The sequence below is a fragment of the Panthera leo genome, chromosome C1 (genome assembly GCF_018350215.1).
Source record: "Panthera leo isolate Ple1 chromosome C1, P.leo_Ple1_pat1.1, whole genome shotgun sequence".
NCBI lineage: Eukaryota > Metazoa > Chordata > Mammalia > Carnivora > Felidae > Panthera > Panthera leo.
In genome coordinates, this window is record NC_056686.1 from 142,266,708 (window position 1) to 142,281,845 (window position 15,138).

At 36.5% G+C, this 15,138-nt stretch overlaps 2 protein-coding genes across 12 annotated transcripts in view; one reads left to right on the forward strand and one right to left on the reverse strand.

The window, feature by feature from the left end:
- Positions 1 to 4,326, forward strand: part of FMNL2 (formin like 2) — a 314,655-nt gene extending 310,329 nt beyond the window's left edge. For 2 of the 5 annotated variants that reach the window (XM_042948778.1, XM_042948774.1), the window contains one exon: positions 1,938 to 4,326. In XM_042948778.1, coding sequence (XP_042804712.1) covers positions 1,938 to 1,976 — 39 coding nt within the window. In that variant the 3' untranslated portion in view covers positions 1,977 to 4,326. The remainder of the gene's footprint in view (positions 1 to 1,937) is intronic. The other 3 variants (XR_006205486.1, XM_042948775.1, XM_042948777.1) reach the window with 3 other exon arrangements.
- A 5,389-nt stretch (positions 4,327 to 9,715) lies between these two features.
- PRPF40A (pre-mRNA processing factor 40 homolog A) overlaps positions 9,716 to 15,138 on the reverse strand; it is a 53,342-nt gene continuing 47,919 nt past the window's right edge. For all 7 annotated transcript variants that reach the window (XM_042948788.1, XM_042948785.1, XM_042948781.1 and 4 more), the window contains 5 exons: positions 13,433 to 13,519; positions 13,248 to 13,344; positions 13,095 to 13,156; positions 12,129 to 12,260; positions 9,716 to 10,762 (listed from right to left, as the gene is read on the reverse strand). In XM_042948788.1, the coding sequence (XP_042804722.1) occupies positions 10,670 to 10,762; positions 12,129 to 12,260; positions 13,095 to 13,156; positions 13,248 to 13,344; positions 13,433 to 13,519 (471 nt within the window). In that variant the 3' untranslated portion in view covers positions 9,716 to 10,669. The remainder of the gene's footprint in view (positions 10,763 to 12,128; positions 12,261 to 13,094; positions 13,157 to 13,247; positions 13,345 to 13,432; positions 13,520 to 15,138) is intronic.

A 15,138-nucleotide genomic window follows, 5' to 3' on the forward strand; every position in this document is an offset into this window, starting at 1 on the left:
GCTTCCATGTTGTTAAGTGTGATGGCTTGGGCAAGGGTATTTGCTGATGTGATTGTACCTGCTTTGGGTGCTAGGCTGTCCTTCTCCGACCCTTTTCTTGGCCTTCGAGTTAAGCAGTTAACCTCTTTTGATCTGAAGAAGTTGAGAGCACTTCCTGGCCGGGGAACATGATCTTTATGGCCTTTGAAGATGATGATCTTTAGAGCCAGTTGTTCAGAAGACTCAGGCATCACAGAGCTACAAGTCACTTAGCCAGAAGTGGAATTCTGAACTTCCCTTACCACTCTGGGCCAAGAAGCAGAAGCTTGAGTGGATTAAGGCATACAAAACTATTCTTCAGGGCAGGGTACCAAATTCCAAGGAGTCAGGAGCTGGTGGGAACTGTGCTGAACCAGAGAGCTTAGGTCTCAGCACTGACTCAGCTCCAGTGTGTTTTTGCCATGTGAAAATTTGGGCTCAGTGTTGCCAGGCCCTCCAGTTTTCCAAGGGAAATCAGAAACCTTGTTTTTTATATTAATTATTTAAAGATCAGGAAACTGTATTTAAATATACAAGTTGGAGGCCAAACATTCTGTAGGCCAGATATGGCCCACTGGCTCCATTTTCAAGCTACTTAGTAGGTAAAGGGATAAACAAAGATTTGATCTGCTTTAATTCTGTTATGTTTCCCCTTCAAGATATAGAATGTTTCCTAACAGAAGTCAATAATATTAAGTTAATGAAAGGGAAATATATACTAATTAAATGAAACGGTGGGAAAAAGTACAAAGCCTGCCCTGCCCTATCAAAAGCAGCCTACCTGCTTGCTAGGCAAAGCATGTTTTCATATTAAAGAATACTTACATAGAATAAAATCCCTTGTTCATGCCACTTTATCCCATTAGAACAATGTCTCCTTGAGCCAATATGCAGTGATTGGTTCACTTATTCAACAAAGCTTTGTTGTTGTTGTTTTTTTTTTTTTTTTTTTTATTTTTTTTATTTTTTATTTTTTTTTTTTTTAATTTTTTTTTCAACGTTTTTTATTTATTTTTGGGACAGAGAGAGACAGAGCATGAACGGGGGAGGGGCAGAGAGAGAGGGAGACACAGAATCTGAAACAGGCTCCAGGCTCCGAGCCATCAGCCCAGAGCCTGACGCGGGGCTCGAACTCACAGACCGCGAGATCGTGACCTGGCTGAAGTCGGACGCTTAACCGACTGCGCCACCCAGGCGCCCCTGTTGTTGTTGTTTTAATGTTAGGCATTTTAAACATTCTCTTTAAACATTTTAAACAAACTGGAAAATTGAGGAGGGCCCGTTCAACTTCTTCCCTCCAATGAAAAACAGGAACTACCTATGGCAGGACAGAACATACAGAAATAGAGAATTATTTTGATTTAGTGATTATCTTTCTTTAGTGGTTAATTGGGCATTATGTATCTAATTCACGAAATAAAAAATGGACTTCAGCTAATATTGAATAAAAATTATGGAACCTCTGCAAAATAAGCGTAGTGTCCTTTCCTGGATTAAAATTTCAGGTAAGATAGGACAGGGCTTATTAGTTTTGCAGTTTAAGATTCGTTTTAATTATTGTTGATACTCAGTTTCCAGAAAAAACAAAAACAAAGAAAACTAAGCCACAGCTTTTTCCAATTGAAGAAACACTTCAAAATAAGACTCCAGCTAGACTCTCTGGCCAGTGACAGGAGCAGTTGCCTCTCCTCTGTATTTTTCTAAAAGTTCCAGAATCACACCAGTATTACATCCTGCTTTGTTTAAATATTGAGGGCAAAGTACATGTCCTTGGCTCAAATACTCAATGAATTTTGAAGGGCCTGTTAGCTGACTCTTCTACACAAGCTGCTTTGATTGGCTGCCAGCTGACTTTTGTCTTGCTTAGACACATCATACTAAAGGTTGCAGTTCTCTTATTGGTAATCTTCTCTTTACAGATCTTAGAAACCAACCATACAGACGAGCCGATGCGGTGAGGAGAAGTGTCAGGCGGCGCTTTGATGATCAGAACTTGCGTTCTGTTAATGGTGCCGAAATAACCATGTGAACCTGAGACCTGCCTGTATGAGTAGAGAGTGCGTGAATGAAACTCTCCACATGAACTTTATGCGCTACCCTTTAACTGCAACCTTGAACATTGATAAAATATTCTAAGGGCTCAGATTTAGCAAACACATAGGAATTTAAAAATGACGGGCTCTCCTTTCAACCTTTGTTAACAAGTGCCTAAAAGTGGAAGTACCTGCTCAGATTAATCAAAGCAATAGGGTTTGATTTGATTAGGTATCTTTTTACACCAGTATATTATCCAATTTTTTAACCAAAATGTAAATTTCGTATTACATTCATTATCTGCCATTGTGATTGTCCCATGATGGCACACCCTGGTTTCCTGATAAGTTGTAAATAACGTGGATGTAATCTGCTCTGGGTTTCCTTTGCTGAGATGTCTTAAGGAATTTTGTGTTTTAGCCATACCCATCAACTTTGTATTTTAAAGGGCTTGCAACATGGAAGAAGGAAAAGGTCACATGACAGACTGCTGTCCATAAGCAAGCCCCAGCGAAGTACAAACAGGATGTATTGCAGTGGCACAGGATAAGTCCCTCAACTCTTATCTCGTTACACATTCTACTTCTGTGCTAGGGTTATGATGCCCTGTGAGAAAAGTTCACCGGTATGAATGCAAGGATATAATGGCATACAGATTTGTGTAAGATTTATTTGCAGTACTGTGTTCTTCAGCTAGAGGCAGCTTTTAAAAAAAAATAATGCAAATGTATTTATTAATTAGCACTAAAATTAACATCTCAGTAATCAGTATTAGGATTTCTGAGGACTATTATGGGCCAATCCTGAGAATAGAAATTGGTGCCTTGCTAGCCAGGGAGAAGCTCACTAGCTTTATCAACAAGCATTCAAGATTACTTCTGCTAGCTAGTAGTGTTAGTTAACCCAGCCTTATTCTGACAATCGCAAGTTTTTTTCCCCCTTCTTCTTCCTTTTATAAATTGGATATATTTTGCATTACATATCAAAGCTAAATTCTTGTATTTCCCACATTACTTTATGGGAAATTGCAATTAAATTGCTTGAAATATTCACATTGGGATTAAGCTTACATGATAGGTAATGGGACTAAATAAATGGCCAACTAAGCCACTGTTATTTTTCCTTCCTCTCTGGCAGGGCACTTGATCCATTCCAAAGTCAAAAACTGGACTAAAGCTAATTTGTACTTTCCATAATATACATTCTGCTTCTGGCTTACCTTCTTGGTACATTACATCAATATATTAATTGTAAAGTTTATTGTATAGTATTTAACCACTGAATCTTATTTTATGTTGTGCTTATGTGAGCTCCTTGGTGAAGGTCCCATTTTCCTTGGATAATGTGTAGTTATATGATCTCTTTTTAAATGTACAGATATTTTGCTATAAAATTGGTGCAGTTTTTTATGGTTTTTACACTTTAATTCCCACCTAAGCCTCTGGGTAATATTGTAAATATTGTTTAAAAATGCATCAGCCTGTGCTATACAATCTGAATGTTATTTTAACTTATAGGTTTTTTTTTTTTAATATATATATTTAACTACAAGGACAGTTTAGGGATCAGTTACCACATTTCACTTTAGCATACCTATTTACAAAAAATTACTTTTAAAACTGCCACCTGCTAGCACATTTTCATAAATGTGTACTTTAAAAAGAACATGCTGAGATTTTGTCTGTTGACTCAACATTCATTTTGGTGAAAAAAGCAATTTGACCATGAGCTACAACACAAGTAGTTGGCCCTTTATCACAAGCAGCTGTTTTCCAAAGCTCAATGCTAATGAGCATATATTAAAATAATTACCTATTTATTAATCTACAGATAGACAATAATGTTGGCATGTTCTTTTGTTTATTAATGGGCCTGCTTCTTAGCAATATTAGAAATGTTTTATAAAAAAGCAGTTCATGTTACTTTTCTGGTCTTTTCATGGCATATGAGCAAATAAACTATTTACACTACTATCCTGTAATATGTTGTGATCTTTCAGGGGCATACTTTGGCAGGGGGTTACTAGTTCCATGGCTCAAACTCAACATACAAACTCTTAATCACTTGCTATATGGAACATAGGAACCACATTTTCATAGTGAGGGATACATCTCCCAACCATTAATGATTCTGTTGCTTCCAGAGAAGCACTTTTGTTTGGTGAAGATATTGCTTCCCCCAGATTTGTTCAATGAGGATGTTGTGTGTATACAGACAGGTTATGTGTGGACTACAGAGGCAACCAGGTAACCTTGCAACTGACAACCACATCAAATGGTTGGCCAGGTATGTACAAGCCTTTTGGCCTCCATTGCCCAAACATACTGTTATTTGTAGTGATAATTCCAAGTCCTCACAAAAACTTACGTGCAACATTCAGTATGACTTTTTAGGGAAGTAAGGAAATTTGATATATATTTTTTAATGTTTATTTGAGAGTGCGTGTGAGTGGGGCAGGGGCAGAGAGAAAGAGAATCTGAAGCCGGTTCCTGGCTCTGAGCACACAGCCTGACACGGGCCGAACTCACAAACTGCGAGATCATGACCTGAGCTGAAGTCGGATGCTCAACTGACTGAGCAAGCCAGGCGCCCCTGAAATTTGATATTTTAGAAAACTGTCCGAGTGGCTTTAAAACAATTTTCTTACAGGGGCATGAGTTATTTAGTTGTTGTATTAGGTTTTTGTTACCAATTCAGTGGTCTTCTCACTGCACCACAGTTATACAATGTAGTTGAAGCTTTATTTTTATAGAGAAGAAAAAGTTAAATTTCACTTAGTAAAATTCTCTAGTTTGTGCCTTCATGGTAATAGAAATAAGATTTTTTCATTAAAAAAAATTTTTTTTAATGTTTATTTGAGAGAGTGAGCCAGGGAGGGACAGAGAGGGAGACAGAATCTGAAGCAGACTCCAGGCCCTGAGCTGTCAGCGTATAGCCCAACGCGGGGTGCGAACCCACAAACTCTGAGATTATGACCTGAGCTGAAGTTGGATGCTCAACCGACTGAGCCACCCACGTACCCCAAGATCTTTTTGTAAAGTAGGCTTCACGCCCAGCATGGAAGCCAGCGTGAGGCTTGAATTCATGACCCTGAGATCAGGACCTGAGTTGAGATCAAGAATTGGATACTTAACCCACTGAGCCACCCAGGTGCCCCAGAAATAAGATTTTTAATATTCTACAAATTTAGAACATTTTCAAAACCAAACCACAGCAGTAAGTTCAAATGAGGTAGATATGGTTAGGTGTAGGCCATTATATACCATTAGTAACATTTTTTAAGTTTTAATGTTTATTCATTTTTGAGAGGGAGCACAAGTGGGGGAGGGGCAGAGAGAGAGAGAGGGGAGACACAGAATCCGAGCAGGCTCCAGGCTCTCAGCACAGACTCAGGGCTCGAACTCATGAGCTGTGAGATCATGACCTGAGCCGAAGTCGGTCGCTCAACAGACTGAGCCACCCAGGTGCCCCTAACCACATTTAAAGATGCTTGCCCATGACTCAGAATTAAGTCTCCTGATTCCCCACTCCCAGTCCTCTAAAAGTCTAAATTCTAATCCACTAAAATTCACTGCAATGAACGTCCAAAGGGCCCTGCTGACTCAACAATGCTCGGCCCAGAACGGGACTTGATACATCACTGTGGTTCAACATACTGGATTTTGTGAAATTATCTTTTACATTGGAAGATATGCTTTTATAATAGCTTCACAATTCACATACCAATTAATGTGATAAAACCGCTCTTAGCCCTAAGATATTTTAAGAAATTTTATAAGTGTCTGCAAAAATGATTGGGCTGGTATATGAAAGGATTAATTTGTTTTTCTCTTAAAACTAATACCTGCTCTATTTTCAGGAAAAAATCTGAAACTTGAAAAAGTGCATCAAGTTGTTGACAGACTTTCTTTGGTCTAATTTTTATAGAGAAAATCAAGTATGACACTGAGGAAACAATGTGGGCATCTAGCCTCTCACAGCACAAAACTGCTGCATATGAGGGGTGCTTAAATGAAAAAGTTGACACAAATCCAATTTACTTAGTAAAAAGATGTCATTTTTTCTAATAAATTATATTTATTTACAAAAGTCTAATTTTATATAACTATTAAGGTTCTTTACATCAGAACAATATATAAACAGAAGAGAAAATCTGGTAATTACAAACACAGAAAATAGAAACCTGTTCCCCCTATTATTACTCACCTTTCAGAACAAATCTTCAGTTTAGTTGTAGAGAGGTAGGCAAGAGACCAAACCTACCAAAGTTTCAGGCAGGGTCAAAATAAAAGAATATTTATAAATAGCACATTTTCGATACCCCAAGGAACAGCATAAAAGGGCATTAAGAAATGGCTTTTGGATTCTGATTAGGCAGCCACTCTGTTTCAGGCTATGAATGAAAACTGGGGTGGGGAGTTGTTCCCCTAAATTGCAAACAGCAATAGGCCATTATACCTGGGGCAATTACCCGTCATTAACAATAACAAGATGGCCTTGAAGCATAGATCCTATGGAGTCACAAAAGCAGTTTTTATGTAGCAAGTCTGAAAAGCACAGAAAATCTACTTAAACTGAAGGACCTAGGCCAAGGAGATAAGCTAAATAAAATGGAGAATGGAGTGTGTAATCGGAGCCCCATTTTTTCACTTCCCATACCTCACGCTTTGTTGGAAACAGCCTGAAATAATTAGTTCTCAGTTTAGAATTTAGGAATTTTGTTGTTTCCAGCATGGCCTTTAAAGACTAATTTTGATCTAAATTACTACTTTTGAACTACTATAATAACTTATGAATAAGAAAACTATGTTTTAAATCACAAGGGATTTCCTTTCCTACTCAAAACCACATGGAAGTTACATGTTCTAACAAGCTTTTGGAAATTTCTGTAGTAAAAGTGATAAGATACAATCACTAGAACTTGTCCTCAGTGCATTTCGATTATGTATGTGGCTTTAGTTGTGGTTTAGTATAGATTATTGCATGATGCTTTTTCAAGCATCTCCTATAATGCAGAGGCTGGGTACCATGGATGTTGGATAAGTCTGTCAACTAAAATTTTACATTCATTCAATGTATGCCTACTGTGTGCCAGGCACTGTCTTAACCCACAGGATATAGCAGTTAATGAAACACAAATCCCTGTCTCCAAGGAACCTATCATTTAAGTCCAAACAATTGAAAAAGTTGAGAGCAAGGTAAGATTTAATAAAGGTAAGAATCATTAGACTGAAATATGCTATTAAGCCTATTTAGAACACAGTTCTGTGAAAAACTACTCATGACATTTTGCTTTTCCTTTACGTAGAGTACAGTTTTTCCTAGAAAATATAAAAGAATTAAAATTGTACCTGGTACTGAGATACATCCCCAAGGGGAAAAGCAGCAGCCTGATTTATGATACAAGGAATTAATGTGCTTTGCCTTATGTTGCTTTTAGAAATGTTTATTTGGTTCCTTAGTTTTGTACTTTACATTTAAATTACATAATACTCTTAAATATTCTATAAACTTAAAGCATTCGTCACTCCTCCCTGGGCACTATTTGATTAGAAACCGTTCTCTCTCTCAAATAGCATCTAAACTATAAAAAAAGAAAAATCTTTATAAGGCTACCCCTTTCTGGATGCAGAGAAAAGTGGCTGCCTAGTCAGCACTGAAGTTGACCATTAACACTGGGAGAAAACCAGGATCATCTAGACAAATGCTTGGTAACACAGGACAAAGGCCCTTTGAAAAATGATGATTATGGACCGTGTTTCCAGATAAACATAGAGACGTTTCAGCTTTTACATTTTCTTTACTCCACCAATGAATTTAGGCCTTACTCTAGGCCATTTTTATTTTATAGTTGTATGAATTGAGGCCCAATTAGCAAAAGTCAAGCTGTGACATTTTGATCATTTTCGAATTTACTGGGAGGCATAAAAAGTGAAGTTTTTATTGTTGAAAAACATGACTGATCTATATGCTGAAGCTCATATGGGTATTAATGAAATACTCTTGCTGTGTTAAACAAAAAAAAGGACCACTGCTTTTATTTAAAAGCATTATTTAAATAAATTTGGGAAAGTGTGAAGAATTCATCATACTGACTAAATTCACTTCATACAAATTCAATTTTCCCATATAGGAATTACTGGACTGCAAGAAAAAGAAAACATCAAATATTTGAGATTCTTAGACTATTATGTTATTAAATATATTAGTAAATTTAATCCAATAATTCATTAATATTAATGTTACAGAGGGAAGAAAAACCCTCATTTACCTAAGAGTCTGATGCTTAACTGAAAAGTATAAATTCCCCTCATCTGCAAATAAACATACTTCCCTGTTTGAATACACGTTCCATAAGGAGTTTGAACAAATCTGTTTAACAGAACCAATATTCTAAGACATTTCAGGTTGTAGCAGACTGAAAATTTAGAAACCTAATCTAGTAAGTTAAAAATATTCACACAGAACTCTTGCTATAACAAAAGTTTCCATCACCTGTGCCTTCAGGGTTATACAGTATCTTTTTGGTAACTAAATTCCATTTGATGGGTTTGTTAAAGTAAGCAAGGATTATAGTCACTTCAGTTATATCTCTTATAATAAGGATATTCTATTTTGAATTGCAATTTCAGTAGTTTTGTTTTTAGGTCAAATAATTTTCATGGATGAACTACAGAGAAACTTGAATTTGTATTAAAGGAATGTGAGGTGATAAGACAGTACCTCTAAGAAATACAGAAATCTATTTTGAGGACATGCTAAAACATATCAATAGGTTTTTATTTAAATAGAAAAATTAAAACTTAAAAAAAACCATCATTCATGGAATTAAAATTTTACAGATTCTAAATTCTCTTGTGAAACACCACTAGTACTTCTGCCGATATGATATGCACTTTAAAGATTTTACCACTGACTTCCATGTCAAGTGTTTGACATGATTAGTGATATTAACTATCATTATGAGACGTTTGAAAATTAAATCTAGGCAACTCCCTATTGCCAAGGTTGTTATATGTTTTGGTTCTAATATACAATAAGAGACCAACCCTCAAGTAAGCAACGTCATTACTTCACATATTCTAAGGATATTCTCATTTCCCACAGTCCTGTCAGTTTTCACAGCAGAAAAATGACTTGGTAGAGTAGAAACAACTTTCCCACCCCCTTTTTCTTGAGGCTTGAAACAGTGGGCAGGGATGGGAGAGTAGTCCTGGTCATTTCATTAGAATGGTGAAGGAAAAATAAGATGAACTTTTTGTTCTTCTAAATGCCAATTGAAATAAGATTGCTCCAAGTGTCCAAAATAAAAAAATACATAATGCCAAAGACTATGTGCTAATATTTACTTATTAAAAAAATCTCCTGCACTGAAGGAAAATAGTATAAATTACATTACCAACTTGCAAAAGTTAGCATGTAAAGAGTATTCTAGCTTCAAACCACTGCCTCTCTAAAGTTTTCTATAGGAAATTTGTAGATCAAAAACAAATTATAGGGGCTTCAAATGTACGGATTTATAATATTCTTAAATATTAAAAAGGGAAAGTAACCTAGCTATATGGGTAAGATGAAGCAAAATTTCAAGGATTTAGTATCTTGAAATGATAATACAATTTTCTTAGAGCTGAGTAGTTTAAGTAGAAATAAATACTAGTACACGCTAGAAGAGAAGGTTTAATAATTGATAAAAATGTACAAAAATATTCAAATCAGAAATGCTTTAGAATGTGTACCACGAAGTCAATACTTCTCAGTGAGTAGGGAAGATAAAAGACTTCCTCAATGAAAAAAAGCAAGAGAAAAGATTGGATTTAAAAAAAAAAAAAAAGACAACTGTTAAAGAAAATGTTTAAGTCAACATTGATTTTTGTTTCAGACAAGGATATTGCAACTATCACTTAAAGTTTGGTGGCACATTCTTTAGTAGGTCCTTAAGGCAAATATATTTAAACTAATTTACAATTTGATTTGATGTTATCGTTTTAAACATCACCTCAAAATAATGCCCTCACGACAGCCTTTTTAAAATGTACTCCGATGTTTCATAAAAAATAATGGTGGCTTTATTATAGTAGGTGCTCATTAGCACCACTATAGTTAAGGGTCTACCAGGTTTCCATTATGAACACCTATTTCTGAGTTCACCATAAAAGATCGTATCAGCTTTAACCAGTTGGGTAGTGCACAAAAAAGCAGTTTTATCAGTTGCTGGTGCTTTTTTTGTACTACTAAATATCAAAAAATTTTTCGTTGTATCTTCAAAATCCAACTTCTATAAAGTAAATCAAATCGCCTCATGACTTAGACTTCAGAACAAAGTAGAGACATCTGCAGTTATCAGTAAATTGCCACCTTTAATCCATCCTGCAGTGCCCTATGAAAGGGTCTCAGAAAGACAGTTATGACCGTATGAAAATATGATTCTTGATACAGAATCAAAAGTTATTTTCAATTTCCTTTGCTTTTATAAAGTCCACAATAACAATACTTAAATGCACTTTTTTTTTTCCTGTGATATAATTAAAACCCAGTGTTATTTCAATTGAACTTTAAAATAGAGTCCCTGGTCTGAATTAGACTTTAAATCATACTGTAAACATATATTTGGTATAATTTATTGATCATCATCCAGTTGCTCCAGAAGGGTCCTTCTGCGCTTTTCCAATTCCCCTTCACTCAGCTCACTGCCAGAAGTATCCCAATTCCCCTGAAAGACATTGTATACAATTACATTTAATGCCAGTGCTCAAAACATTAAGTAGTATTAAACCTTTTAAAACAAAAATCCAAAATTTATACGGATTCTTTTCCATAGCAACAAACCCATCACACCAGTTTAAGGACTGACCTCTTTCCCAAAAGTCTACCAATGAGCTGCTCACTACTCCTTGGTTATATTAGGGGAGACAGAACAAACTTTTAACACTGGTTACTTTTCCTTCCTGTTACATCACTGAATATGAAACATCTTGTTTCCATTTAATGGGAGGAGGGGGGGGTTCATTACCTAAGGCACTATATTCCTTGCTAATTTTGCAGATTCTAGGTCGCCTTATAAGGTGTTTTATATTACAGAAAAGTATTATGCCTTCAGGATACTATCCTCAGATAAACATTTAAGATTTATGAACAGGACAACACTAGGTTAAAAAGACTAAAAATTAGTATTTGTGAAAACCTTTAGAAAGTGGATAATTTACCTATTCTCCTTCCCTTCAGAGATTCCTTTGAACTTACTACAAAGAAGAAACTGTTGAGCTGCTTCACCAAGGATGTGCATTAGACTCACCAGGGCAGCTTTTTAAAATTTTTTAATGTTTATTTTTGAGACAGCATGCAAGTGAGGGAAGGGCAGAGCGAGGGGGGACAAAGGATCTAAAATGGGCTTTGTGCAGACAGCAGAGAGCCCAATGTGACTCAAACCCACGAGCCATGAGATCATGACCTGAGCCAAAGTTAGACGCTTAACTGACTGAGCCATCCAGATGCCCCACCAGGGCAGCTTTTAAAAAGAACTTCTGTTATCAACTGAATCAGAATATCCAAAGGGAGGAGCAGGGTATTTATCTACACAGTTTAAATTCTCCACAGGTGGATTCAGAGACATTATTCCTGCTAAGTCCATAGTATTTGTGGAAAGAATGGCAAGGCTAAGAAGGCTTATGTTATTGTGCTGTCATATATGTATACGCACACACACATATATATGGGAAACTGAGCAACTATTTATGTAATTTGATATTAAAATGTTAAGTTAGCCTTGTAGTTCTCTCCTATCCCTTTGCCCTCACCTCTTCCCTCACAATGATTACTCCTAAAAGTTATTGGAATACTACCTTTTGAAACTGGATTTGACAGTAACAACTGCGCACACCTGGAGGGAGAACCCCAGAACTGAGTCTCATATATTCCTTAAAAAATCTGATAGAAAACGTACAGTGGTACTTCTTAGAATTACAAAGAAGACCGTATCCTTTCTTAGTGGGTTAAAATAATAATCATAGAAGATTTTATGAGGAATATCCATTTTTATATTTTGAAAACACAAGTATGAAATAATTCTGAATGCTTACAGAATCCTTTCCAGTCTTTTTCTTAGGTGATTTGTGTTTTGATTCTGATCTTTGTCTAGTTCTGTCTTTTTCACTTTCTCGGTCTTTTTCTTTTTTATCCTTGTCTCGCTCAGCATCAGACTCTGGAGAGTCCTGTGTAAATAAAAAATAAAGTTAACGTTTTGATGAAGATACCAATCATTTTTAAAATATCCCCCATATAGGTAACATATAAGAACATCCATGTATTATAGGGCATGTGTTCTTAGTGTGGTGAAATCTGGAGGGCCTTTTCTTTGGGAAGGATGACATTCTAATAAAGTAACATCACGAAAGAGCTTTACTAAATCAGAACAGAAGGCACACAAAATGGGATTTTATCTGTTATTATATAAATGCAGACAAACATGACACTTTTTTACCAATCCAGTAAAATGTTCAGATATGTACACAAGATGCTGTGATTAGTTTAATCATCTATTAGGATGACTGTAATATAAAATTCTCTCCTCAAAACTGCAACTGACAAGTAGTATTTAAAGTATACCGTCCCACCTAAATAAGTGGTCCTTAATTAGATATGTGCAAATTTAAGTGAGCAGCATGAAGAAAAATAGCTCCTTAGGTGTATCTTGATGCATATGTAAAATTAAGAATGAGGAGCAGAGGAAGCAGCCAAACATTTAAATCTGTGATTCTCACCATAGCTGCATCACATACATACACACTCGGGACTTTCTCTAAGATTACTTTAAAAAGCCAGAGTGGGAATCTTAACACTGTTGTGTGTGTATGTGTGTTTAAAGATTGCTAGAAGATTTCTAAGATAAAGATTAAGGTGAAGACAAACTATAAAATTCCTGAGTCAGGTGTCCACCTGAACTGTGCTGGACTGCACAGGACTAGACAGAAAAAGAGTTCTATCGCCACTGAACAAGTTAAGGGCTAATGCCTAGATGTAGAATAAAAAATTAAAAACTTGCTTACAGATTTATGTCTCCTCTTCTTGCTTTTCTTCTTATGTTTTTTTGACTTCTTATAACTTCTCTCTAAGCAACATGAAAAGAAAAAAAAATGTCAGAATATGAGGACATACATCCCAGTGCCAATGATTCTGATCAAGTTAAAAGATACACTTACCAGATTCAGCACTAGAAGAATGTTCTGAAGCAGACCGAGACTCTGATCGCTGTCTTTTTTTCTTTGAGTGGCTGTCATCATCATCTGAATCTGACCCCTACATAATTAATACACATAATTTCATTCATAATGTTGCTAACAAAAAGTTCAATACACTTAGGGTGCCATAATATTAACTTCCTTACCGATCTAGAGCGGGAACGTTTCCTGTGATGTTTTTTAGATTTTTTAGAATGTTTCTTGTTCTTTGAATGATGATGTTGACATTCATGCTACAAGCATAGGAAGAATTTCAAAAGTTTACATTTACTTTAAACAGCAGATCATAAAGAATTTTGAAATGCTATATAAGTAATTATTAGAGTAAAAACCTCATTTGTTTTGAACATTTAGGACATACTTCCTTGCAACTGTGAAGAATTAGCAATGTTCTGTTTGACCCCAATCATCCTTCCTGTGCCCACTCGTTTCACCATCTAAACACGGCAAAGTATTAATAAAGAAAGTGTCCTTGGGGCGCCTGGGTGGCTCAGTTGGTTAAGCGACCGACCGACTTTGGCTCAGGTCATGATCTCACAGTTCATGAGTTCAAGCCCTGCGTCGGGCCCTGTGCTGACAGCTCAGAGCTTGGAGCCTGCTTCAGATTCTGTGTCTCCCCCTCTCTCTGCCCCTCCCATGCTCATGCTCTGTCTCTCTCTCAATAATAAACATTAAAAAAAATTTAAAAATAAAATAATCTGGAGAGCAGTCCACCTGCTTTCAACAAGGATGAAATAAAACAGCATTTAGATAGTTTTTCTAATGAATCTGGCTTTGTTCAGCAAGCTAGGCTTGGCACCATGAAAAAGAACTACCTCAGAGCCATCCTTGACCTAACATGAATGAGGTTAGTCTCAGAATAAAGCAAAATCTATTCCTTTTTCTCTGCACCCAAAGAGCATTCCCTTCTAGTCAAACTCAAGACCTCCAAAGGCAATCTAACTCAAACACCACATGAAATCAGAAAAGGAAATCTTGTCTTTGTGGATTTTAACTCACTTATTAATGCTGCAGTAAAAGCTCCTTGCCTCCAAACTTACCTATGGCTTTGAAAATAATTATGCTTTCAGTTTACAAGTAAATAAAATAAAAGATTCAGCTCAAAAAGGGAAGCTCCTTTTACTTTGGCCACTGAATGCTAATTCTTCCTCCTTTTCTAACTCAAAGGCTCAGATCACTGGGGTCCCAAAACTTATTCCAATGTGACTGGCTCCTCCCTATGCAATCATCTTCAGCTCCATTTGAGACCTCACCACTTTACTACCAGCATACATCACCAAAGAATCCTGTTCATGATTAGGAACTGGGGGACAATGCTAAGACACTAGCTACAGCAGAACTTCTCACAATCAATTCTATTGTAGCACTTGAGAATCTTGTTTGAATGACTCCGATGCCAGAAATTCTGACATTCTGAATTTCTTACAAGCTCCCAGGTAATGCAGATACTGCTGCTCTGAAACACACTTTGAACAGAAAAGATCTAGAGGCCTCTAGGACTATATCGAAAGGCAGGTGAGAAATAAGAAGGGTGCACTGCTGTCAACATTGAAATTCATCAAGAACAAGAAATCCAAAGAAACAGTGAACAATTAAGTGACCTGCAGTGCCCAATGACCACACCATTCAAACACTCCAATGTTAAATAAATTCCAGCTTTCAGCATGGATCACTTTACATAACTGCCAGGATAGGGCTGTTAAAAGCACTGACCCTAGAGTCAAACAGCCTGGGCTAGAATCCGTTCCCCTTGTCTTTACCTCAGTTTGCTCATCTATAACTTCAAAGGGTTGTTGTGAGGATTAAGTTCATGTATGTAGTATTTGCAAAACCACTAGAACAATGCCTGGAC